Below are 26,225 nucleotides of genomic sequence, written 5' to 3'. Positions count from 1 at the left end.
TTTGTCACCAGAGTTCCAATGGGCTGCCCCAACTGTGCAAATAGAATTTATTTGACTTCTGGCATCTGCATGAGGAAGAGCTGACAGCTTAGCAGGTCTTGGCAGAAAGGCTCTTAATTATTATTTTTTACATTTATCTATTTTTATTTACTTTGGGTGTATGTCTGTGTGTATATGTGTGTGTATATATGTGTGTATATGTGTATATGTATGTATGTGTGTGTATATGTGTGTATATATGTATGTGTATATGTGTGTGTATATATGTGTGTATATGTGTGTATATATGTATATGTATATGTGTGTGGATGTGTGTGGATGTGTATGTATGTGTGTGTATATGTGTGTATATATGTGTGTGTGTGTGTATATATGTGTGTATATATGTGTGTGTGTATATAGTGTGTGTGTGTGGCAGTCAGTTCTCTCCTTCTACCCTGTGGGTCTGTGGATGGAGCTCAGGCTGTCAGGTTTGAGAGGTGAGCACTCAAGCAGGAAGACAGGAGTGCAGGGGAGCAGAGAGCTCAGAAGAAATATCATTTAGATGAGTTGGATCTAAATGCTGCTAAAGTCGATGTAACAGAAGCATCCTGCATGAGTTCCTTGCTGCTGTGGGCCCAACTAGAGCAAGCCAGCATCAGGAGCATAAAGCTTTGTTGACTGTGTTGTTGTTGTTCTTAGACCAACAATGGGAAGGAGTAGAAGAAACAGCCTTGTGCGAATCTCATTCATATTGAGTGAATAGCTATTAATGTGCAAAGTCTGCTGCTTAGCCCAGTTGGAAATTAAACAGATGTAACAGACTTCCTTTTTTTTTTTTGAATGTCTACAACTTCTGTAAATACATTGATGAATAGCTCATGTTAGGCAGGCTTTTGAGAAGGCTACAGTGAAGGCACTGATATAATTCAGTAGGGAAGAGATGGAGTGCTGTTGACCAAAAGATTTGAATACAACAAGGACAAGCCAGCCATTGGACAATGGACTGTTAGGGAAGATTGCTTCGTACAGGGTGGCCAGCTTGAACAGAGCCTGGGGCAGGATAGGTCTGGATGTTGATGTGATGCTCTTGAGTCCAAGGCCTCTGAGTGCTTTCTGTGCTCACTTCAGTCTGTTCTCTGAACAAAAGGCCTATGGCCTTTGGAGAGGTGTGCCTGCCTCTTGAAAGTCAGGTGTGGTTTAGAATCTGTTATAGATATGTGGGTCGCTCCCTTGATGTTGACTAAATTTAGCTGTGGGTGAGGGGTGTGCCCTCATTCTCTCACTGCCACAGATTCAAGTATATCAGTTCACACTGGAGGGTTGGAGCTGGGAAAGGTTTGGTTCATTCTGATGACCCTGTCTTTGTTTTAAGAGAGCACTTCCTAAATCTGTTAATTCTAAGAGGCCAGGTAACAGTAAGAAAATACAAAGTGCTTTAGAAGGGACAACGCAAACATCTTTCCATTTCTTGGTATATTCCATCCCTGGCAGATGCTATTGTATTAACTTGATTTAAAAAAATATTTCCAGAACAGGACATAGTGGCGCAAGTCTTTCACCCCAGGCAAAGGCAGGCTGATCTCTGTAAGTTCGAGGCCAGCCGGGTAAGCAGAGTGAGTTACAGGCCAGCCAGGGTTGCATAGTGAGACCCTGCCTCAAGAGAAAACCTGTTTTCCTGTTTCCTAATCTAGAATGTAAACCGAAAAGTGAGGATTTAGTGATTTGCTCTTGGTATTCCCAGCATAAACCACAGGACTTGGCTTATGAATAGTCACTAATTAGTACTTGAACACACGGGTGATGATCTGGAAGATGTGCGTATTGCTTTAAGCGAAGAGGTCTGATGCGGTCGTTCTGGCTGGTGGGGGATAGGGTTGGGAAAGAAAGATCTTCACTGTGTGCGCTAATCAAAACCAACTCCAAAATGTTTCTTAAATGCTCAGTATGAGAAAGGTCAAGCTGGCTGTGGTGGGTAGTAGCACAGACTCTGAGCACATGGCAGCACTCAGAATGCTGGGGAAGGCACCGGCAAGAAGATTGGAAGTTCAAAGCCAGCCTGCACCACATGGACCCTGTCTCAACAAAACAGAAGATCTCAGAAGTGCTGGCAGCAGAGCAAGCCCAACCTAAACAAGAATCTAGGAGAAACAAAAGATGAGGGGCAGGAGCAAAACAAAAGAAACCCACCAGAGTCTCTGCAATGTGATTTTAGCTCTTCAGACGTCTTTAATCGTGAACTACCACACAGAAGGAAATATGGCTGTCAATGGCACGCTGAAGGAAGGAGAGCTAGGGTCAGTCTCATTTTTCAGTGCCTATTTTTCTTTGTAACAAAAATGTCTGTGGCAAAGGGACAGAGCACAACTGCAGTCATCTGCCTCAGACACCTGAAGAAATTTCAGAGACCTCTTCAGGCAAGACTGGGTCCCTGGCCGCTCCATGGAAAAGCCAGTATGAGGTGGAGTTGCAGGTCATTGAAAGAGATGGTGATACGAGATTTTAAATGCAAGGGTGAAGAGGGGTGCCCTCAGGAAGAAAGTATGGTGAACCCCAGAGTATGGTGTGGGCTTCTCAGAGCCACTCTGCTGTCTTTACAATACAGGATGTGGTGACTGCTGAAGTTATTCTCTTCAGAGTTGTCAAAGAAGTCAGGTGAGATCATAGGCTGTCTCCCAAGGTTCACCCAACAGGAGGACAATTAAGCAAGAACTCCAGAGCACAGAGACTGAGAAGATTGCTCAGTGGGTGACACATCTGTCACAACAGCCTGACAACCTGCATTTAGAACCCCAGAAACCATGCCAAAGCCTGCAGTGCCCCTATAGAGAGTTGGGAGGAGTGCGTGAGAATCTCCTGTAGCCCAGAACTCCCTAGACTGGATTATCCAGGAGGAGCCTCACACAAAATAGAAAGTGAGCCTGCAGTTGGAGCTTGTCCTCTGACATGTCCCATGGCATGGATGCTCCTGGGACTCAAGCATATGTGTGCACACCACACCAGTTAAGAAGAAGTGAATAGTTTCGTTTGTGAGATTCCCAGAAAATATCTGAGAGGAGTGAGGCTCTACCCAAGGTCATAGATCCAGGCCTGAGTCTCGATTATTGTTATTAGTGTCACCTCTGTGTCAACAACCTTTGCAGCAGATGGTAATGATGTCAGAATTCACAGCAGTTGTAATGATGTTGGAAGCTTTGCTTCTCAGTTGACCATCGTCTTCAACAGACTCTACAGTGGAGGTGGTAGGGATATCTTTCCCCATTCCCCATCCTTATAATTTCCTGTCTTCTTGTCTTGCCTTAAAAGTAGTTTAAAGAAATAAGCTATCTGTCCAAAAGACCTCCAATTGAATAACTACTGGCCAGGTTCATGGTGTTACCCTATGGCGGCTCATGTCTATTACTTAAGAGACAGAGACAAAGGATTGCAGCGAATTTAAGACCAACCTGAGCTACGCTGAGTTTTAGGTTAGCCTGGGACACAATATAAGGTCATAGCTCAAACTATGGGAGTCTTGTATGTATACTAGGTTTCATTGCCCAAAAAGCCACTGAAGGTTGTCTGGAATCTTTAAAACCGTGTTAGACCTCAGTGCTTTCTGCCATTGAGAAGAATCTCCACACCAGATCAGTTAGCTCTTCCAGGTCAACGTGTCTGCGCCCGTGGTCAATAACAAAAGTTTCTACCCAGCAGGTTTACCTCACCTGCAGCAGGCCCTATAGAAGGACTTTTACTTAGGTCAGCTTCTACGGGAACAGCATAGGAGTGGATTAAGACATATTCTCTCAGAATTTAAATACTCAATGCCTAGTTTGTGCTTTAAACACAGCATCTCTTCTCTTCTCTTTTCTTTTCTTTTTTTTTTTTTCTTTTCTTTTCTTTTCTAAGACAGGGTTTCTCTGTATAGCCCTGGTTAATCTGGAATTCACTCTGTAGACCAGGCTGGCTTCATACTCAGAGATTCTCCTGCCTCTGCTTTGAGTGCTGGTAAAAAGGCACGTGTCACAATGCCTAGTTAAACACAGCTTCTTTGAGGATCAATACAGAGATCTAAAACCGGAAGGTGGAGGTTGATAGAAAAATAAAAAACAAAAACAGGTTTCCTCTGCAGTTTGAGTTAAAGGCAAAAAGCAAAACAATTCCTTTGGCATCTTTGGAATCACAAAACATTTGGGATCTTGCTTATATAGCATCAAGGATTTTAGGAATTTTGCATAACTTGTGGAAGTTTCTCAAATCTTGACATTTATGAGTTTACAGAGTTCCTAAGGCACAGCACAGCCCCTCGAGTCTGCCTCATAGTGGTTCCCAACCTTGGTGATATGTTGGAGAGAAATGGGAAGGCTTCGTAAAGCACAAGTTGGAATTCATGAGCATTTAGTTTGATGGGGAAAAAAAAGAGGAAGACGTCTACTAGAATCATCTGGTGAAGAGTTAAGAAGTCAAGGAAGAAAGAAAACTGAGAAGTGGAAATTAAGAGCAGTAATTGGGAAGAACTTGGACTCTCTCTGGTTTCTAAGATGCCCCCTGTAGAATCCTGGACTTTGAAGTTCAAGTCTCCCCAAGCGTGCTTCCAGCGGGAGCTCGCCTCCAAGATGGCGGTATTGTAACCTCTCTAAAACAGCTTCATGAAAAAATCAACGGGATGAGGGGTGTGTTCCACTCGCTGGAGCACAAGGTAGACTTGGTTCTAAGCCCTGGGGCGGGCTGTGGGCTGTCAGATGGAAGAGCTGCAGAGAGTGCCACGTTTAGACGGAGTCTTCCAGGTGGTTTCATTCCCAAGGTCAGGTTGGTGAGCAAGACCTACCTGCCTACAGCGAAGAAGCTTGAGGAGCCGGCCTTCTTCATGTGACTCCACCTCAGGCTCACGTGATGGCTTCCCCTCCCTGCACTGTCTGGGTTCCGATGCCGCTTAGAGGATGCAGGGCTGCTTCACTCACGAGTGTGGGGAGAAAAATGAGCTTAGAGTCCAAAACAGTTATGCAGTTCCCAGAATCCTTGTATATGGTCATCAGAGAACGTGTCTGAATCTTAAAGTTTTTGAGAGCTGGGGTTCTCCAGCTGAGGAAAAGTTCTCTCTATTTTTCTATTGTCTCTGCTGTTGTCTTTTGGCTTCTGGGGAAAACCACATGTCCCCCAGGGCAGCCGTGATAACACCTGTCTCTGTCTCAGGGCAGTGTAATGAAAACAAGATTCCCCTTGTAAAATCACAAAGATTAATTTAAAAGGCACGGTGTGAGGGGCTGGTGAGATGGCTCATTAGTTAAGGGAGAGACGCTGTCCAAGCCTGGTGACCCTAGTTTCATATCTCACAAAAGGCGAAAGGAGAGAACCAACTTTATAGTGTTGTCCTGCGACTTCCACATGTGTGCGTTCACTCCCCACAGTCATGTGATCATTCAGACGGCAATAATGGTCAACGAGAGGGATTGGAGAGGAGAGGTGGTCCACGGTGCTGTTCCCCACAGTGCTGTTCCCCAGCTCCGCCGTCCGGCTGATCCGCAGGCCCCACTTATTCTCTGAAGAATGATTGCTTTGGTCCCTCTTATTTCTCCCTACTCCCAGTCCTAGAAGAAACCATTCGTGAAAACAACAGGAGCCAACATCTCTCTCTGACAGATGTGGTGTAAGTCACTAAGCTGTACTGGAGAGTGGCAGAGCAGGTTGGAATCCTTTGGATGAATTGTTTTGGAAAGGTCTAGAAATTCACATGTGTAGACACACGTGTGGATTGCCAAGGTGCCTGAGCTTTACCTTTAGCTCCTTCTTTGGTAGATATTTTAAAATACCCCTATTTTAAAATTATATTTATACGTATATGTCTCTCTGTGTGTTTGTGGGCCCGAGCAAGTGCCCAAGCAGGCCGGAAGAGGGCTTCAGCTCTCCTGGAGCTGGAGTTACAGGCAGCTGTGAGCTGTGGGTGCTGGCGGCCAAGCTCTGTGCTCTGCGAGGAGCAGCAAGTGCTTTGAACTACTGAGCCATCTCTCCAGACGTGATACTTTCAATTACACAATAAAAGCCTTCCGAACATTTCTGTTTTGAAGACAGATGTGGACCTAAATGTTCTATGTCTAATCAGATTATAAGATCAAGACAACAATGTTATCTTACTATTATCTTGATTTAGTCTCTGTTGAAGTGCCTCTTATATTTGCGCCAAGCCTGTGTGTGTGTGTGTGTGTGTGTGTGTGTGTGTGTGTGTGTGAGAGCTTTACTTATATCCACTCATTTCGTCCTCCAGACAGCTATGGGAAATAGTTATCATTGTTATAATTACTCTACAGATGAGCACACTGCTGCCCAGAGGTTAACATTCTTCATCCCTGTCTGAGAAAGCTTAGGGTTTGAACCCTACTACTCCAAAGGTGATCTCCTCTTGTGGTGTTCAGCCAGCATGCATGCGGCATTCTTCCTGCCAGCCCTGACTGCCAAAGACCACTCTTGTCTCCACCCACACACGGATCAACGTTCATTGTGAAAAACACCATTACCTCTTTTTCTGTCAAAACACAAGAAATTAAAAAAAAAAAACTTTGTTCTTTTCAAAGAAATTCTTACTAATTTATTTATTGCTCCTATTCAAAAAATATTGATGTCTATTATTTCGATTGTTTGCACATATGTATGGTTGTGTGGTTGTTTGTACACACGCGTGTGCAACTGCCCTTGACGGTCAGAAGGTGTTGGCTCCCCTGGAGTTGGTTGTGAGCTGCCTGGCACGGGTGCTGGGAACTGAGCTGGAGACCTCTAGAAGAGCAGCCAGTGCTCTGAACCACCAAGCCAGCTCTTCAGGCCCCCTTTTATTTTTCTTTACATTCTGATGATAATCAGAGACTGGCTCATCACTTCTCCCACAGAATTCAGGTGCTGGATCAGAACTGTCTTCACACACATGCTTTATTTTCCTAGTAAGCAGTGCACTCTCTCTCTCTCCCTCTCTCTCCTTTTCCCTCTCCCTCTCCTTCCTCTCCCTCCTCTCCCTCTCCTCCCTCTCCCCCCTCCTCCTCCCCTCCCCTCCCCTCCCCACTCTTGTAACCCTGGCTGTGTGGGACCAAGACCAAGCTGGCCTTGAAATCAGAGATTCTCCTGCCTTTGCCTCCTAAGCTGGGACTAATGGTATGGGCCATCACCGCCCAGTTTCAGCCTCACTCTTGTGTCAAGGGCTCTTTAATAATGGCAGCATGGATGAGGACCTGAACCAACTGTTTGTTTTGTTGTTGCTTGTCCAGCTTCAGTGCACACTGCATAGGTGACCTTTAGGACGAATAGGGGCAGAGTCACCTAAAAGATCCAGGCTTGGGTAAACAAAGCCCTCGAGAGTTTTCAAGAGCTTGTTTCTCAAAGAATGAGAGAGGTCAAGGGGCCACTTATAAAAACTTACAGCAAGCCTAGTTCACTCTTCCCGAATTATTTAGCTGCAGGCCCTGGCCTCGGAACTGAAAACTGGCTTCACAGAAGCAATGCAGGAACTGACACGGATCCAACATGGAGAATACGCTTTGGAAGAGAAGGTCAAGAGCTGCAGATGTTCCATGGAAGAGAAGGTCACCGAGATGAAGAATTCCTTAAACTACTTCAAGGTGGGAGCCTCTTTTATTTCCCTGAGGAAAAGAGTATGCTGGTCCGAGTACCGGAAGCAGGAAGTTTGCCTTTTCTTATAGCATCAAGGATAAGACCGTTCCCTCTGAGTCATTTGTAGTCACCATGGAACAATAGCTACCTCATGGTTTGCAGTTTCGGAGCTCTGTGTTGAAATTAGAGACCACTGAGAAAGCGTACTTCACCTCTCATTGCCCATTCACTCAAAAGTACGCAACTAGGCAAAGGCGTACGGGAGACTGACTGCCATGTGCTCTTACCCATGCACCAGTGTAAAAGGTCGCAATTATTGCCTTGTAGGAAGAGCTGAGCAATGCGATGTCCATGATTCAGGCCATCACTTCCAAACAAGAGGAGATGCAGCAGAAAATCGAACAGCTTCAGCAGGAGAAGAGAAGAGAATCTCGAAAGGTTAAAGCCAAGTGAGTATCTTAAACATATCCACTCAGGGCAAGCCCTTAAGCCATGGCTCTACCACAGAAGCGCTGAGAAAACCCCCAGCTATCAGCACATAAGGAGTGTGCTTCTGAGCAGCATAGACCAGCCTGTGCTGGGAGGGAGGAAGCCCCATGTTCCTGTTAATACCTGGGCTGGAGGGATGGCTTAATGGTCAAGAATACTGGCTGCTCTTGCAGAGGACCAGAGTTCAGTTCTCAGAACCACATCAGGTGGTTCACAGCACCCTCTTCTTGCCTCTGTAGGCAAATGCGTGCGCACACCCATGCACACGTGCATACAAACAACAACAAAACAAAACAAAAACCCAAAACACCACGAATCCATAAAAGCTCGAATCTTAGAACACACAAATGTCCTGATGTAAGCTAGCTAGTGAGCTGGTCATATCAGTGAGCTCTGGGTTTGATTGAAAGACTCTGCCTCAGTGTCAGAAGGTGAAGGGTAATGGAGGATATACAACCTCACCTCCAGGCCTCCACACACATGAGCACGTGTCTACACATATGTGTCCACATGTATGCAAACATACAAATGCATACGCAAATGGGAAAGTGGATAGTATAAAAACGGATGGTAGTATTCCATGAGAAAATATATTTAACACAATATGACATGAAATTAAAATGATATTCGATGTATCCCTGGTTTGATTTTAGATGTAAAGACTTATAAACTGATAACCAGAGAGTGATTGTTGTTTTAAGACAATGAGACACCAGTGATTTTAAAACTTCCCACAGCTTCTCCAGTGTCGCTATTATTTAACTTGGGTAGCTGAACAAAAAATTAGTCAGCACCTCAAACATAGAAACAAGTTAATTTTCACCAGTAAATAGTTGCAGTCTTCGCTGGTATGTCATGGGAATCATAGTTATTCGAGCCTGGAAACAGTTATGGATACGTTTTTCCGGGTGAAATGCTACTGCTTCCCGGTACTTTGCGATGGAGATGTTAAGGGAATGTAAGTCATCCCAAGTAAATACTCAACACAGCAAACTTTAAAGACGCTGATAAGAGCCAGGCGTGGTGGTCACGCCTTTAAACCTAGGAATCGCAGAGGCAGGAGGCTCTACTGGGTCTCTACACTACAAGCCCCAGGCTAGCCAGGGCTACATAGTGAGACCAAGTGTTACAACTGAAAATTAAAACAAAATCAAACATCCTAGTGACAGGGAAGCCAGTAATAGAAAATAAGAATGAAAACGTCACAAGTGGATGTAATTTATAATACTTAAAGTTGGTGAGTTAAGTTGAATCCTACAAACTGTTTGGCTTTACCCATCTATAATTCATTTAAAAAAAATGTATATAGTTCAACCCCTGTGCGCCTTGGTTGCACATTTAAAAAAAAATAAAGGAAAATTTATACAGCTCAAACTGAAAATTCATTCTCTGGTATTATTTGAATTGAGCCTTTCCTAATCTATCAGATTAAGAACCAAACTCCTTTCTGTTGTCTCCTTTGCTAGGAAAGCACAAAAGGAAGAACATGGCGCACAGGCAGGACCTGCATCTGCGCCTGCGTCTGCGCCTGCGCAAGGAAGCCCCTTCCGCTCCATCAATGTCCCCGAGTCTGGTCTCCCCAGTGAAGACTTCACCAACATGTTGCCTTCTCAGACTTATGAAAAAGGTACAGCTCATAAACCTTGGGGGATTAACCACACATCTTTCTTCCTGATTCCTAGGGCTTGAGTAAATGCGAATGAACTCACACTCTCCTTCCTCATCAGAAGAAAATACAATGTTGCTATATTGCCCAGAACTTTGCTAGTATCTAGGCTTTAGAAGACAGTAGATGACCCCAGGGTTCCTGAGTGACTGCCCTGCTTTAATGTTTTCTCTTTGTGGAAAATATTAATTTTGACATTGCTTCTAAGTGTCAATTAGATTAAAAATAATTTAGTGCAGTCAGTATTATACCAACTATAAGAGAACTAGATTTTCAAAAGCATCATTCTAAATAGTTATCTACTGTAACTAGGCACCCATGTTTCTCTGAGAGCCAGGCTGGTGCTGTCTGTGAGCTCCTGAGTGTACAGATGTGGCAAGATGGAGTGTCGGCGGTACCAAAGGAGCTGCTGTTCAAGGATTGTGATTCTGGACCTGTGTTCCAATCAAGAAAAAATAAAACAAGACAAAATTTGCTACATCATTATATTCTCGAGAGTGTCCAACAAAGTAACTACGTACAGAAAAATTAATGCAGAAATCACCAAAGTTTGAATCTCTTTCTCTTTCACTCTCTCTCCCCTTCCCCCTCCCTCTTTTCCACTCTCCCTTTCCTCCTCTTTCCCCTTGTTTTAGTCGTGTATAGGAAGTCCTCAAAAGGTAGTCTAAATGATTTTCAACCAGGTGTCAACAGCCCAATGGCAGGGCTGCTGATTTTGTATCCTGAGGGCTCAGGAACAACGTGTCTTACTGATTCCCAGCCAGTAATCGTGTTACGAGTAACCAAATGTAAAGTGCTAAGGCGAGCGGCTTTCACCCGGTGAACTTCTGAGTGCAGACTCACTTGGCTATCAGCCATTTGCTTGTACATGTGAGCACGTCTTCCAGCAGCTGTAAGTGCAGTCTGTGGACAGTGGCTTGATCCATCTGGGAGGAGGCTCCATTGGTGGGCTGTACAGCGTGAGGAACAAGATGAATCAAGATGGCCACGAAGGCCAAGAGCCCAAGATGGGCTCGGGGTAGACTAGGTCAGATCAGTACCAGGTCTGGGGCAGCCGTGTGCAATCACTAGATGGACCCTTAAAACTAGATTTACAAAGTAACATCTGATGCATCTGGAATTCCACGGAGCTGGATGGCAGGGCCCATTTCTTAGGCTGGACCATTGAGTCCATGGGATTTTTTTTTTTTTAATCCACTGAAAACAGCTAACCCAGATGATTGCAGTGCCCACGTGCATGTGCTTATTGAAAATATTTTACTTACTATCGTTAGTATGTATGGATGTGTATGTATGGTTGTGTGTATGACTTCAAGTGAGTGTGTGCCACAGCTCAGGTATGGAGGTTGGCCACTTTTAACTGTGGGTTCTCTCTTTCCATCATGAATTTCAGATCAAAGTCAAATTGTCAGCCTTTTACAGCAAACAGCTTTCTCTCTTGGGTTGTCTCACCGGCTGGGTTGAAATGATCTGTTCACTGGCAACCTTTCCTTCCTTCCTTCCTTCCTTCCTTCCTTCCTTCCTTCCTTCCTTCCTTCCTTCCTTCCTTCCTTGTGCTAGGGACATAGTCATAGTTTGTTCTCTACCATGCTCTGTACAAAATTTGAGATGTTGCCTTTACTACAACATCATGCATATACTTGGTGGTAGTTCATATTAGAAGTCAGAATTAAAGGATCAAACCTTCAAAACTGTTGGTTTATCCCTTTTTAATGACACAATGGTGTGACTCTTGTCTGTTACCTCAAATTCAGTAGCTCCAAGCAGCAAACAGTCGTTACCTAGGTTTCTCTGAGCCACGGTTGACCTGAGTACCACTCACTTGAGGTCCCTCCTGAGGTAGGTTGCCACTGAGGTGCTGCCAAGCCTGTTGTGCCGTGTGACGGCTGTACACAGAGGGCATTTTTCCCCAGACGTATGCACACAGCGTTGCGGTCCCTGTGATACAGGCTTTCCCCACATGGCACCTGCTTACCCTGGGGTACGTGTTCTAACAGGATGCTCAGAACAAAAGCTGCAGCTTTGCATAACCTACTCGTTGGAGAAGCAGCTTGTCCTTCCTGCGTGTTCTGTTCCTCAGAAGATAATCACAAAGCCCAGCATCGCTCACAGGAGCAGTCACAGGATAAGAAAGCCTTGGGATGGGAAAACTGCAGAGCCAACTTGGATGCTGTTTACCACAATGGCTGACCCCCTTTCATTTTCTTCTTTTTAAAAAAAGTTTTGCTTTTAATTATTTAAAATCGCGTGTACTTGTCTGCCTGGGTCTGTCCGTGAATGCGCAGTAGAGACATTAGCTCTCCCTGGGTCTGGAGTTGCAGGCAGTGGTAACGCACCCAGCATGAGTGCTGGGAATTGAACTCAGGTCCTCTGCAACAGTAGTGCATACTCTTAACCTCAGAGCTGTCTCTCCTACCCTCCATCTTAAAAGATGGCCTCCTTATGTAGGTCTTCTGTTGTGAAGCTTCATTCACATACCTTATAATTGAAGAAATGAGGTAACACTCAGGTTTATTCATTTCATTTTATGTGTATTAACATTTTGCTGACACATATGTATGTGTACTACATGTGTGCTTGATATATATGGGGGTCAGAAGTAGGAGATTCTCGCATTAAATAATAAAAAGGCTGCACCATCCCACGCTAGCGCTGGCTACTCTCTGGCCTCGGCTGTCTCACCGCCTCCATGGCTAGCCCCACGTAGCGACTGCCCATCCTGCGGTCAGTTGTCACAAACCCCTGTAACCCAGCAAAATCAAAACTCGAGATCAGTAAATTCTCACCCCACAAAACGTCCACACAGTAATCTCAGAGCCGATTGATAATGATATAAACTGCCCACCTAGATAAGACAAATTGTCCTGTAATAATCCATCCCTTATATGATATTCATAACTACCTGTGGCTATTTAAAGCCACATGGATCCGGGTCATCCTTCTCTTCCTCCATCTTCCTTCCTCCTCTCTCTCTGTACTCTCTGTCTCTAAAACCCTCAGCCCCCTTCCCTTTCCACTGCCCAATCACAGGCTCTTGCCTTACCTTGTGCCTGCTCTCCCCTGCATGTAGACATGGATAACCTGGAGCTGGAGTTACAGATGGTTGTGCACAGTGCCAAGAACTGAACCCTTTCCTCTGCAAAAGCCACAGTGCTGGGGGCTGCAGAGATGGCTCAGTGGTTAAGAGCACTGACTGCTCTTCCAGAGGTCCTGAGTTCAAATCCCAGCAACCACATGGTGGTTCACAACCATCTGTAATGGGATCTGATACCCTCTTCTGGTGTGTCTGAAGACAGCTACAGTGTACTCAAATACATAAAAAAAAAAAAAAAAGCCACAGTGCTCATAAATTCTGAGCTATCTGTTCAGCCCCTGAAAATAGTATTTTATGTAATCAAGTAAACCTTTTCTACTCTTCTAGCCTAAGAAGCCTTGAAGAAGATACTTCTCTTTTTTTAGTTAAATTTTTTCTTATTTGTTTGTTTGTTTGTTTGTTTTTACACTCCAGATTTTATTTCCCTCCTGGTCCCCCGGCCCCCCACTGTTCCACGCCCATACCTCCGCCCTGCCCCCCAGTCTCCTCAAGGATGTCCCCACCCCTCCCACCCCGCCAGCCCTCTAAACTTCCTGGGGTCTCCAGTCTCTTGAGGGTTAGGTGCATCTTCTCTGACTGAACCCAGACCCTGCAGTCCTCTGCTGTATATGTGTTGGAGACCTCATCTCAGCTGGTGTATGCTGCCTGGTTGGTGATCCAGTGTCTGAGAGATCTCGGGGGTCCAGGTTAATTGAGACTGCTGGTCCTCCTACGAGGTTGCCCTCCTCCTCAGCTTCCTCCAGCTTTCCCCTAATTCAACCAGAGGGGTCAGCAGCTTCTGTTCATTGGTTGGGTGCACACATCTGCATCTGACTCTTTCAGCTGCTTGATGGGGCTTGCTGGAGATCAGTCATGGTAGGTCCCTTTTGTGAGTGCTCCATAGCCTCAGTAATGGCGTCAGGTCTTGGGGCCTCCCCCTGAACTGGATCCCACTTTGGGCCTGTCGCTGGACCTTCTTTTCCTCAGGCTCTTCTCCATTTCCATCCCTGCAGTTCTTTCAGACAGGAAGAATTATGGGTCAGAGCTTTGACTGTGGGAGAGCAACCCCATCCCTCACTTGATGCCCTGTCTTTCTGCTGGAGGTGGATTCAATAAGTTCCCTCTCCCCACTGTAGGGCATTTCATCTAGGGTCCCCCACCGCTTTGAGTCCTGAGAATCTCTCACTTTCCAGATTTCTGTTAATTCTAGAGCATCCTCCCAACTTCCTTCCTTCTGAGGTCGCCTATTTCCATTCTTTCTGCTGGCCCTCAGGGCTTCAGTCCTTTTCTCCCACCCAAAACCAGATCATGCTCTCCTATCCCACAACTCCCATCCCCTTTCCCTCCCTATTTCCTCCCTCCCTCCCCCCTTGTGGTTGCTTTCTTCTCCCTCCCAAGTGGAACTGAGACGTCCTCACTTGGGCCCTTCAGCTTGTTGAATTTTTTGAGTTCTGTGGACTGTATCTTGGGTATTCTGTACTTTTTTGGGGGGAAGGGACTAATATCCACTTATTAGTGAGAACATACCATGCATGTCCTTTTGGGTCTGAATTACTTCACTCAGGATAACATTTTCTAGTGCCATACATTTGCCTGCAAAACTCAGGATGTCCTCATATTTAATAGCTGAGTAGTATTGCATTGTGTAAATGAACCACGTTTTCTGTATCCATTCTTCTGTTGTGGGACATCTGGGTTGTTTCCAGCTTCTAGCTATCACAAGTAAGGCCACTATGAACATAGTGGAACATGTGTCCCTATGGCATGATGGGGTATCTTTGGGGTATATTCCCAAGAGTGGTATTTCTGAGTCTTTAGGTAGGTCTATTTCCAATTTCCTGAGGAACCTCCAAATTGATTTCCAGAGTGGGTGTATCTGTTTGCAATCCCACCAGAAATGGAGGAGTGTTCCTCTTTCTCCACATCCTCACCAACATGTGTTGTCACCTGAGGTTTTGATCTTAGCCATTCCGACTGGTGTAAGGTGGAATCTCAGGGTCGTTCTGATTTGCATTTCCCTGATCACGAAGGACTTTGAACATTTCTTTAGGTGCTTCTCAGCCATTCGAGATTCCTCTGTTGTGAATTCACAGTTTAGTTCTATGCCCCATTTTTTGATTGGGTTGTTTGGTTTCTTGGTGGTTAGCTTCTTGAGTTCTTTATATATTTTGGATATTAGTCCTCGATCAAACATGGAGTTAGTGAAGAGTTTTTTCCCAATCTGTAGGTTGCTGATTTGTCTTACTGGCTATGTCCTTTGACTTACAGGAGCTTTCCAGTTTCATGAGGTCCCATTTATCAATTCTTGATCTTAGAGCATGAGCCATTGGAGTTCTGTTTAGGAAATTTCCCCATGTGTCAATGAGTTCAAGGCTCTTTCCCACTTCCTCTTCTATTAGATTAAGTGAATCTGGTTTTATGTTGAGGTCCTTGATTCACTTGGACCTGAGCTTTGTGCATGACAAATATGGGTCTATTTTCATTTTTCTACATACAGACAGCCAGTTAGACCAGCACCATTTATTGAAGATGCTTTCTTTTTTCCAATGTATATTCTTGACTTCTTTGTCAAAGATCAAATGTCTTCAATAACAGCAAAAGCAACAGAAAACCCACATATATTTGGAAACTGAACCGCTCTCTACTCAATGATAATTTGGTCAGAGATGAAAGAAAGAAATAAATTAAAGTTTTTCTGGAATTTAATGAAAATGTTCACACATCATACCCAAACCTATGGGACACAATGAAAGCAGTGCTAAGAGGAAAATTCACAGCACTAAGTGCACTGGTAAAGAAACATGAAAGATCTTACACTAGCAAGTTAACAGCACACCTGAGAACTCTAGAAGAAAAATAAGCAAGCAGGAAATAGTCAAACTCAAGGCTGAAATCAGCCAAATAGAAACAAAGAGAACAATACAGAGAATCAGCAAAACCAAAAGCTGGTTCTTTGAGAGAATCAACAAGATAGATAAACCCCTAACCAAACTAACTAAAGGGCCCAGAGGCAGCATCCACATTAACAACATCAGAAATGAAAAGGGAGACATAACAACATAAAGGAAGGAAAATCAAAACATCATCAGATCCTACAACAAAAGACTATATTCAACAAAACTGGAAAATCTAGATGAAATGGATGGTTTTTTTCTAGACAGATACCATACATACCAAAGTTAGATCAAGAGCAGGTAACCTTTCTAATCAGGCCCATATCCCTTAAGGAAATAGAAGAAGTCATTAAAAATCTCTTAACCAAAAAAGCCCAGAGTTAGATGGATTTAGTTCAGAATTCTACCAGACCTTCAAAGAAGACCTGACACCATACTCCTCAAACTATTCCATAAAATAGAAACAGAAGGAGCACTACCTAATTCATTTTATGAAGCCACAATTACTCTGATACCTAAACCACACAAGGGCCCTACCAAAAAAAGAGAACTTCAGACCAATCTCACTTATGAATATTGATGCAAAAGTATTCAATAAAATTCTTGCAAACCAAATCCAAGAACGCACCAAAACCATCATTCACCACGATCAAGTAGGCTTCTTCCCAGGGATGCAAGGTTGGTTCAATATTTGAAAATCCATTAACATAATCCACCATAAAAACAAACTCAAAGACAAAAATCACATGATCATCTCCTTAGATGCAGAAAAAGCATTTGACAAAATATAACACTCCTTCATGTTAAAACTTTGGAAGTGGGGCTGGAGAGATGGCTCAGTCATTAAGAGCACTGACTGCTCTTCCAGAGGTCCTGAGTTCAAATCCTAGCAACCACATGATGGTTCATAACTATCTGTAATGGGATCCGGTGCCCTCAGTGTACTTATATATAATAAATAAATACTTTTAAAAAAGTGTTGAAGAGATCAGGAATTCAAGGCCCATACCTAAACATAATAAAAGCAAACCAACAGCCAATATTAAATTAAATGGAGAGATACTTGAAGTAATCCCACTATAATCAGGAACAAGACAAGGATGCCCACTCTCCCCATATCTATTCAATATATTATTCTAAGTGCTAGTTAGAGCAATAAGACAACAAAAAGAGATCAAGGGAATACAAATTAGCAAAGAAGAATTAAAGGTGTCACTATTTGCAGATGATTGACAGTATACATAAGTGACCCCCAAAATTCTACCAGAGAACTTTTTTTTTTCTCTCTTTCCTTTTTTTTCTTTTTTCCTTTTTCTTGGAGCTGGGGACCGAACCCAGGACCTTGCACTTGCTAGACAAGCGCTTTACCACTGAGCTAAATCCCCAACATCCAGAGAACTTCTTTATCTGTTAAACAACTTCAACAAAGTGGCCGGATATAAAATTATCTCAAATAAATCAGTAGCCTTCCTTTATACAAATGATAAACAGGCTGAGAAAAAAATTAGGGAAACAACTCCCTTCCCTATAGCCACAGATGATATAAAAATCTTGGGATAGGGGCTGGAGAGATAGCTCAGCGGTTAAGAGCACTGACTGCTCTTCCAGAGGTCCTGAGTTCAATTCCCAGCCACCACATGGTGGCTCACAACCATCTGTAATGAGATCTGGTGCCCTCTTCTGGTGTGTCTGAAGACAGCTACAGTGTACTGATATATAATAAATGAATAAATCTTTTAAAAAAATCTTGGGGTAACTCTAACCAAACAAGTGAAAGGTCTGATGACAATAACTTCAAGTCTCTCAAGAAAGAAGTTGAAATCTCAGAAAATGGAGAGACCTTCCATGCTCATGGGTTGGCAGAATTAACATAGTGAAAATAACCATCCTACCAAAGGCAATCTACAGATTCAATGCAATTCCCATCAAAATCCCAACACAACTCTTCAAAGACATGGAAAGAGCAATTCTCAAATTCATCTGGAAAGGCAAAAAACCCAGAATAGCGAAAACAATTCTTACCAATAAAAGAACGACTGGGGGAAATCACCATCCCTGACCTCAAGCTCTACTGCAGGGGAATAATGATAAAAACTGCATGGTATTGGTACAGAAACAGACGGGTTGATCAATGGAATAGAATTGAAGACCCAGAATTAAAACCACACATTTGCATAATTATCCTTCTTAAGGCCTACTTATTCTTGTTCTGAACATCTGAGTGCTAACACCTTTCTGTGCTGGATCAAACCTATAGGATTTTTTGTTGTTTGAATGGATGCCACTTTGTGGGAATTTAAAAAAAGATTTATTTATTTTATGTATATGAATACACCCCAGACATACCAGAAGAGGGCATCGGATCCCATTACAGATGGTTGTGAGCCACCATGTGGTTGCTGGGAATTGAACTCAGGACCTCTGGAAGAGCAGTCAGTGCTTATAACCACTGAGCCATCTCTCCAACCTGGCTTATGGGCATCTTAACAGTTGAGAAACTAGCTTTGGCCCCACTATCCTGCATCAACTTCTCTCTGTCTCTCTCATCTATGATGAAACCATAAAATCTGTGAGTCTGTCCTTTTCTTGGGTCATAGAAGGTGCTTAATTCATGTTGGTAGAATGGCTGCTGAATTAATTTTTCTTTTCTCTGCAGCCCAAGAGTCAAGATCTGTTCATGTAGGAGATGGCAATGTGAAGGGGATGATGGGTCCTGGTAAGTGGCTCCTCTTGGTTTAAGTTTTTATTGGTGTGTGTGTGTGTGTGTGTGTGTGTGTGTGTGTGTGTGTGTGTTTGTGCACATGATACTGCACCAGGGTGGAGGTCTGTGTGAAGTTGGTTCTCTCCTCAGGTTATTGGGCTTGCAAGGCAAACACTGCCTGCTGCCCCAATTAAACTGTCCAGGTACCTTCCCTGCCAGGCCCGAGCCAAACAGGAAAGGACTCAGACATGTTAATCCCTTTCTTCACTCTGACAAATACCTGAAAAAAACCACTTAAAGAAGAAGTTTATTTTAGTTCCTGGTTTCAAAGGTTTCGATCCAAGGTCAGCTTGCTTCACTGCTGCAGACACTGCAGACACAATGACGAGAAGCCTGTGGTATAAGGTTCTTACCTCATGGCACCCAGGAAGCAGAGCGAATAATAGGAAGGAACTGGGGACAAGGCACACATCAAGACATATCCCCAGTGCCCAATTTCTCCCAAATATGCCCTACCTTTCATAGTTTTATCACCTCCAAATGGAATGATTTGAAAGTGGAATCCATTGTTGGATTGATCTCCCAGAGAGGTACAGCCCTCGGAATCCAGCCACTTCCCTAAGGCCTCAGTCTTACTGCTGCTCGAATCCAGGGCCATGCCCTCCATGCCGGACCTTTCCAAGGAGGACACTTCCTCTTCAGATCCTAAAACCAGATGACAGTAATCATCTTCCTCACTCCCCTTCCTACCCACGTGCTGGCCCCGAGGCTCATTTAAATCGAGGAGAGAGGAGAGCCGGTAAATTTTAAGAAGAATAAACCAGCATTCTTAGTTCTTTCTCATCCCATTTACTAATAAAGCTAGCATTTGCTGAGGTCCCACAGTGAAATACTCTGGGGCACACATTTTTCTTGCCTCACATACTTTATATTCAATCCAAAACTTATGTAATTGATGATTCTCCAGAATTTGTGCATTATTTAATCTTTCCTCCATTCTCCTCTCCTTTTCTTCTAACTTAGCATCCTAGGATAAAGGGACTAAATAACAAACCAAGCACCCTGTCACCGCCAAGATGGCTCTGGTGCTCTTCCCTCTCTCCTCCTGTACCTCCTCCTAGCACTGCTGCAGGTGCCTGCCATGCTGACCGGAAGCAAGGAGATACAGGGAGTCAGGCGTGCTGCTCTAACTTTTGGTTAACGTGTTGGCATAACTTGTCTACTCTAGTCTAGTCTAGTCTAGTCTAGTCTAGTCTAGTCTAGTCTAGTCCAGTCCAGTCCAGTCCAGTCCAGTCCAGTCCAGTCTAGTCTAGTCCAGTCCAGTCCAGTCCAGTCCAGTCCAGTCCAGTCCAGTCCAGTCCAGTCCAGTCCAGTCTAGTCTAGTCTAGTCTAGTCCAGTCCAGTCTAGTCTAGTCTATTGAGGCACAGTCTCATGTAGCTTCGCTGGCCTTGCACGTTTTCCGAAGCTAAGGGTGATGATATCCAACGAACTCTGATCTTCCTGCCTCCGCCTCCCAAATGCTGAAATTGCAGGCGTGTACTACCATGCTGGGATTTTCAAAAGCTTACTTATTTTGTGGAATCCATGTATGAAGACAAATTAGAGGACACATGGACCAGAAAAAGGGAGAGAGGTGACTGCTTACAGTTTGGGACACTCTTAACCAACTTAATCTTCCAGATATGAGGTACCCATCTAGCAGTATATTAGTTAAGAATTAGTAACAAATAATATTTCCTTTTTCCTTTTTTCTTTTTTTTTTTTCTTTTCTTTTCTTTTTTTTCCCGGAGCTGGGGACCGAACCCAGGGCCTTGCACTTGCTAGGCAAGCGCTCTACCACTGAGCTAAATCCCCAACCCCACTATTTCCTTTTTCAAAAAGAAAGTTCAAATGGGTAAAGGACACCAAAACATGATGCACAGAATCAACTAAGCAGGGCCCATAGTGGCTCACAGAGGTGGAAGAAACAATCAGGGAGCCAGCACGGGTCTGAGCTAGGTCCTCTGCATACGTGCTGTGGTTGTGTAGCTTGGCCTTCATGTGGGGCTCATGACAATGTGAGAGGGACTCTTGCCTGTGCTTGGGACCCTTTTCCTCTGGGATGATATATCGTCCAGCCCTGGTACAGGTTTTGTGCCTAGTCTTATTATATCTTGTTAAGCTATGTCAGTGGACATCCTTGGGAGGCCTGTTTCTTTTTTTGAAGGGAAACAGAGGAGGAATGGATCCGGGAGAGAGGAGAGGAAAGGAGAAGAACTGAGAGGAGTGGCGGGAGGGATGTGAGAGAAGAATAAAAGGGTTTTGGCTTTGTTATTTTCTAAAAAAGTTTCTGTCTAGCAGGCATTGTTTTTTCAGGAGTGAACCCAACAACTCCAGAATCAGATGAAAACCTTAAGCCTTCTCTCTCAGCTGAGATCCAGTCCAAGGGCCACCACACATCTGGCCTGTGGAGACAGCCTAAGGACGGCAAAGAATGGGGCGAGGAATATGTCACAAAAGATCACCCAGATAAGCTGAAGGACGCGGGCCAGGGTAGACACAGCTCTCTGGAAAATGTTCTGTGTGAAACCTCTTTAGCCGGTAAGTTCCGAGGGGTATGTGGGTGGGAGTATGAAAGAAAGAGATGTGCAAGAGGCTGGAACAGAAGGACCAGAACCCTGGCAGTGTAGATGAAGTGGACATGTGGCACCACTGATTCTTTTTTTTTTTTTTTTTTTAAGTAACAAACATTTTTATTATATTTGAGTGGGTCAGACATTTGGTTAAAGCTGAGTTGTGTTTATGAGTCTTTTACAAGGATTTGACAGAGGACTCATGTAGAACCACAGTGTCATACCTGTGAGAGTGGTCATACCTGTAGGAGTGGTTATACCTGTGAGGTGGTCATACCTGTGAGGGTTGTCATACCTGTGAAGGTTGTCATACCTGTGAGGGTTGTTATACCTGTGAGGGTGGTCATACTTGTGAGGGTGGTCATACCTGTGGGGGTGGTCATACCTGTGAGGTTTGTCATACCTGTGAGGGTGGTTATACCTATGAGGTGGTCATACCTGTTGGGGTGGTTAGATCTGTTAGGGTGGTCATACCTGTGAGGGTTGTTATACCTGTGATAGTGGTCATACCTGTGGGGTGGTCATACCAGTGAGGTTGTCATACCTGTGAGGATGGTCATACCTGTGAGGGTGGTCATACCTGTAATAGTAGTCATACCTGTGCGGTGGTCATAGCGGTGAGGTTGTCATACCTGTGAGGGTTGTTATACCTGTGAGGGTGGTCATACCTGTGAGGGTGTTCATACCTGTGGAGGTGGTCATTAGCTGTGAGGGCACCACTGATTCTTTTCAGGATGAAGTCCCTAAAGCCTACAGAGGTGAAGGGACTTAGTGGGGGTAGGGGACGCAGGGGGCGCATACTCTGGTGGAACCACCACCTCAATGCTGGATGTTTATGGCATTCTGTATGTAGTGCTTCAGAAACAAACAAACAAACGCAAAGCTAAGGTTCTTGGAGAATATCTATTTAGTCAGCCAATCATTCATGAGTAGTCTGCCATCGACATGTTAAACCCTGCAAAGGCCTCCTGCCTTCCTTCCTGCCTTCCTTTCTCTCCATCCTTCCTTCTATGGAGAATGACAGCAGCATTCTCCACACTGAGGTAGTAATTAAATAGAACTAAAAGTTTTTAAATTATTAACAAGAAACCTTAGCCACTTCCTTGAGCTTTTTGATAGCTTATCTTGTTTCTTATTACTTGTGTTTTAACGTTTTGGTTGTTGCTGTGATAAAACAGCACAACTAAAGCAATAAAAGAAATCATTTAATTTGGCTTCCGGTTTCAGAGCGATAGAAGTCATGCTGTTAGAGCAAAGGCATGGCTGATAGCTTTCTTTTTGACCTACAACCATGAGAGAGAGAGAGAGAGAGATTTAGAGAGAGATTTAGAGAGAAAGAGAGAGAGATTTAGAGAGAGAGAGAGAGAGAGAGAGAGAGAGAGAGAGAGAGAGAGAATCTCACTTGGAATCATATGAGTCCTTTGAAACATCAAAGTCCACCTGCAGTAACACATCTCTTCAACAAGGCCATAGCCCAATCCTTCCTAAATAGTTCCATCAACTGGGGACCAAGGATTTGAGCCTTGGGGCCATTTTTACTCACACCATCTAACTTGCTTCATATTTTATGCTATTTTATAAATACTACTTTGTTTAAAGTTTATTTACATAGAGTAAAATTCACATTTAAACTTAAAAACATTTTACTATGTATGCGTGTATGTATAGTGTATATGTGCAGGTATGTTTGCTATAGTAGTGTAGGCTATTGTGTGAGCATGGAGGCCGTGTGGCTATAACCCCTGAGCAGCTTTGTAGGCATTAGCTTCTGACTATAAGGATTAACTAATTTTTAATTAATTCTTTATTGTATATACTTTCTTTTCATCATATTTATCACAGTCCTCAACTCCTCCCAGATTCAACTCCTCACTCTCTACCCTCTGCTAACTTTGTGTCCTTATTTTGTGTTGTTTTTATAAAATAATCCAATTTGTGCTGCCCATAAGCTCCAGGATGTGGGGCCAGCCACTGGGGCAGTGTCAGTCCCCTGAGAGCCACACCCAGAAGAATCGACTCTCTCTCAGCTCGACTTTTTTCCGAGCTTTGGCTGTGATCACTGTCAAGATCAACATATATTTCTGCTGTGCTGGGAATTTATCTCATGCTTCATGTTAGCCAACATCTAGGTAAAGAACCACTGTGACTACGGTAAAGTCCCATCTGTTCTTGAACTTCACATAAATAGGATAATACTTTATCTGTTCTCTTGTGCCTAGTCTCTCTCTCTCTCTCATTACATGTTTTTCAGATTCTTCCACATCGTTGCATGTAATCTACTCCATAGCTCATTCTTTTTTATTGACCACACTGAACGTCTTCATCATATTTTTAAAAAGATTTATTTATTTATTTCATGTATGTGAGTACACTGTCGCTGTCTTCAGACACACCAGAAGAGGGCATCAGATCCCATTACAGGTGGTTGTGAGCCACCATGTGGTTGCTGGGAATTGAACTCAGGAGCTCTGGAAGAGCAGTCAGTGCTCTTAACCACTGAGCCATCTCTTCTGCTCCCATCATATTTTAGAATTCCATAATCCAGAGCTGGAGAGATGGCTCAGTGGCTAAGGGCACTGGATGCTCTTCCAGAATTTGGTTCGAGGTTCATGTGGCAGCTCGCAAGCAGTCCCGGGATTTTTGTTTTTCTCCATGTAACAAAAACTGTATCATATATATCGTTTTTTTTTATCATTATATTCTTTTATTTATTTTGCTTAGAGACCTCAGGCACCTTGCTCCAACTGTGGCCCGTTACACTGCCGTCATCCTGGTTTAACCGAAAGCATTTTTCTCTTATCAGTTTGAAGCAGTTCTTCCATTGTCTTTCAGTTCCAAATGTTGCTATTGGAAAGCCCAACATTCCTCACATCTTTAGTTCTTTGAGTGTTACCCAGTATATCTGTCTTTCTACCACTGTATAACTCAGGTCCTCAGGCTTAGCAGCAAGCGCCTTTACCCTCTGAGCCTCTATTTGGTATCTTTTAGGGGCTTCTTTTTAAACCCAAAGTGTTACAACTTCACAAGGATGTGGTGGTCCTTAAGATGATGTGTGATCTTTTCCATCATTTGTGCAGAAAATAAAGGACCCTCCTTCTGTAACACATGTCCTGGAATACGTGTGCCCATCCCTCCACTATTAATTTCTCAATATTACCTCAGCTATAGTTTTCCTTTTCTTTGAAGCTTCTGATTTAATGTTAGGTCCCCTAGTTTTATTTTTTCATGGACCAATTTTTCTTCAAAGCATATTTCCCTTCTGCACTTGGCTTCTCCTGAGGGTGAAGGGAGATGTCTTTGGCTTGATCTACTCTTAAAATTTTCTGTTTTTTTTTTTTAAATGTCAAGGAGTTTCTTCTTCTAAAATAGCACCCAGTAATGTTTAAATGGCTAGAATATTTTGCACAGCTTTTCGAGAATAATAATTGTAAGATTTGCCATGCATCTCAGGGTTTCCCCGGGGAAGGCAGTGAAGGGGTATGGAGTCAGCGATCAGGGTCTACAGTTGCTTTACCTTTGGCTATTCTTCTGTCTTCTTCAACTCTTTGCTCTTCTGTGAGGAAAGAAGCTGGCTTCTAGTAATCAACTCCTGCTGTTAGCAGTAGGGGATTAAGAAAAAAAAAAAGGCTCAAGGGTCCCTTGCTGGCCTTGCCAGAGGCTTGGACTTTGTTAATTCTTCATGAACCAGAGAGACAAGAAAAGAAAGAAAGAGAGGTGAAACAAGGAAAAGAGAGAACCGAGGCTCGTGGAAAACACTCTGGCTGAAGCTGGAGAGCTGCACTGTTGCTTTACTTCAGTGTTGATAATGTTCCTCTAAAACGTTACCTCATACAACTACCTGCAGGATATTGACTACATGATTTTCTAAATACTTCTACATTCCAATAGATTCAGAGTAAGTTTAAGGCAATCATTTATGTCGTAGATCAGTAAGACTTAAGGAGTTACAATTGTTTAATATGTCTTTCCATGAAGACTAATATTTGACTAAACATTTATTATCTGTTACTAACTCCATAAGTTCATTATAAGTTTAAAGCTATAATTTTATGTCACAAATTAGCACAGTTTTGTCAAGAGAAAAATCATCTGCCTTGTGTCTTATTATTTTGAAGTTTTGTATAAACTAGTCAAGATTGTATTTTCTGTCCTTGCACCTACAATAAATTGTCCGCTCCCAGTTTACCACCTTTAGTTACCAGATAATGGTCTCACAGCTAACCTAGAAGGAATGTTTTCCTTCATTGTAAATTTGTTCCAAGCCTGATTTGTTTTCCTAGTGCAGTCATCGAGTGACACATGAAGACTTACAGAGCTCTGTTTGCAGCTTTTCTCCTCCAGAGGGCTTGAGATTACTTGTATACATTTAGGAGTTACATAAAATCATTATCAGGAACTATGAAATCATCATTTTGTCTACACAGAATTATTACATGAGAGTTCATCTTCATGCTGATCTGTGGGGAGTTTGCTCAATAGTGTGTGCCGATGCCCACAGACTATTAGGCTATGGAATTCTGACAGGAAAGGCAGATCGGCATCGAGAAACAATCCTGGGATGAAGTCTGTATGGACCTTGCACTCGTAGAGCAGTGGGCCGTCTCCAGGAAATTCACTTGTATGACTTCACCTTTCCTAGACGGCTTTTCACATACATTTGTGTATTTCTTTTCTGTCTTCTATGGTGCAATATTATTCAAATGTCTCAGTATCCTTAATTGTTTATGTGTCTAAGATTGCACCCCAAAGGAAGGAGGCAAGAAATGAAGGAAGATCCCCCAAATAACCTGGAATTTTGTATTATCCAAGCTTGTCAATAGTGAGCTTCATTATCGGTATGCTAATTAGGTAGACAGTTTACATATCGTAAGTGATCTCTTCATGCCAATGCCTTAGGGTCCTGGTCCGACATGGGAAGTTCAGAGTGGCAGGTGGCAGGGTGCCTGTCCCCTGCCAAGAGTTTTTGAACCTGGCTGCTGACACTCTGGGACCTGAAGGCGATGGTGACTCTGCCTCCTTCTTCAGCTCACCCTGCCTTCATCGTTAGCTCAGGCTAGGGCTTCCCTCATGCAGCTTCTCCCATTTCTCACATGGTGATGCCACCCAGCCTGCAGGTGTGATCTGGAAGCTCTCACGGTTTGTTCAGACTTACCTCACTTGCCTCTGGCTGGCCGTCTCCTGTCCTTCAGCCTCTACTGCTTCTTAGTGGGGTCTCTCTCTGTAGACACATGCTTTTGT

General features: G+C 43.6%; 1 protein-coding gene across 5 annotated transcripts in view; it reads left to right on the top strand.

The window, feature by feature from the left end:
• The window catches only part of Arhgef33 (Rho guanine nucleotide exchange factor 33), a 56,475-nt gene that overhangs the window by 844 nt on the left and 29,406 nt on the right, over positions 1-26,225 (top strand). For all 5 annotated transcript variants that reach the window (XM_032908825.1, XM_032908827.1, XM_032908828.1 and 2 more), the window contains exons 2-6: positions 7,395-7,559; positions 7,879-8,000; positions 9,507-9,667; positions 18,330-18,389; positions 20,731-20,955. In XM_032908825.1, the coding sequence (XP_032764716.1) occupies positions 7,395-7,559; positions 7,879-8,000; positions 9,507-9,667; positions 18,330-18,389; positions 20,731-20,955 (733 nt within the window). The remainder of the gene's footprint in view (positions 1-7,394; positions 7,560-7,878; positions 8,001-9,506; positions 9,668-18,329; positions 18,390-20,730; positions 20,956-26,225) is intronic.

Source organism: Rattus rattus, chromosome 7, assembly GCF_011064425.1.
Source record: "Rattus rattus isolate New Zealand chromosome 7, Rrattus_CSIRO_v1, whole genome shotgun sequence".
Classification (NCBI taxonomy): Eukaryota; Metazoa; Chordata; class Mammalia; order Rodentia; family Muridae; genus Rattus; species Rattus rattus.
This window is presented reverse-complemented; position numbering and strand designations above follow the sequence as displayed.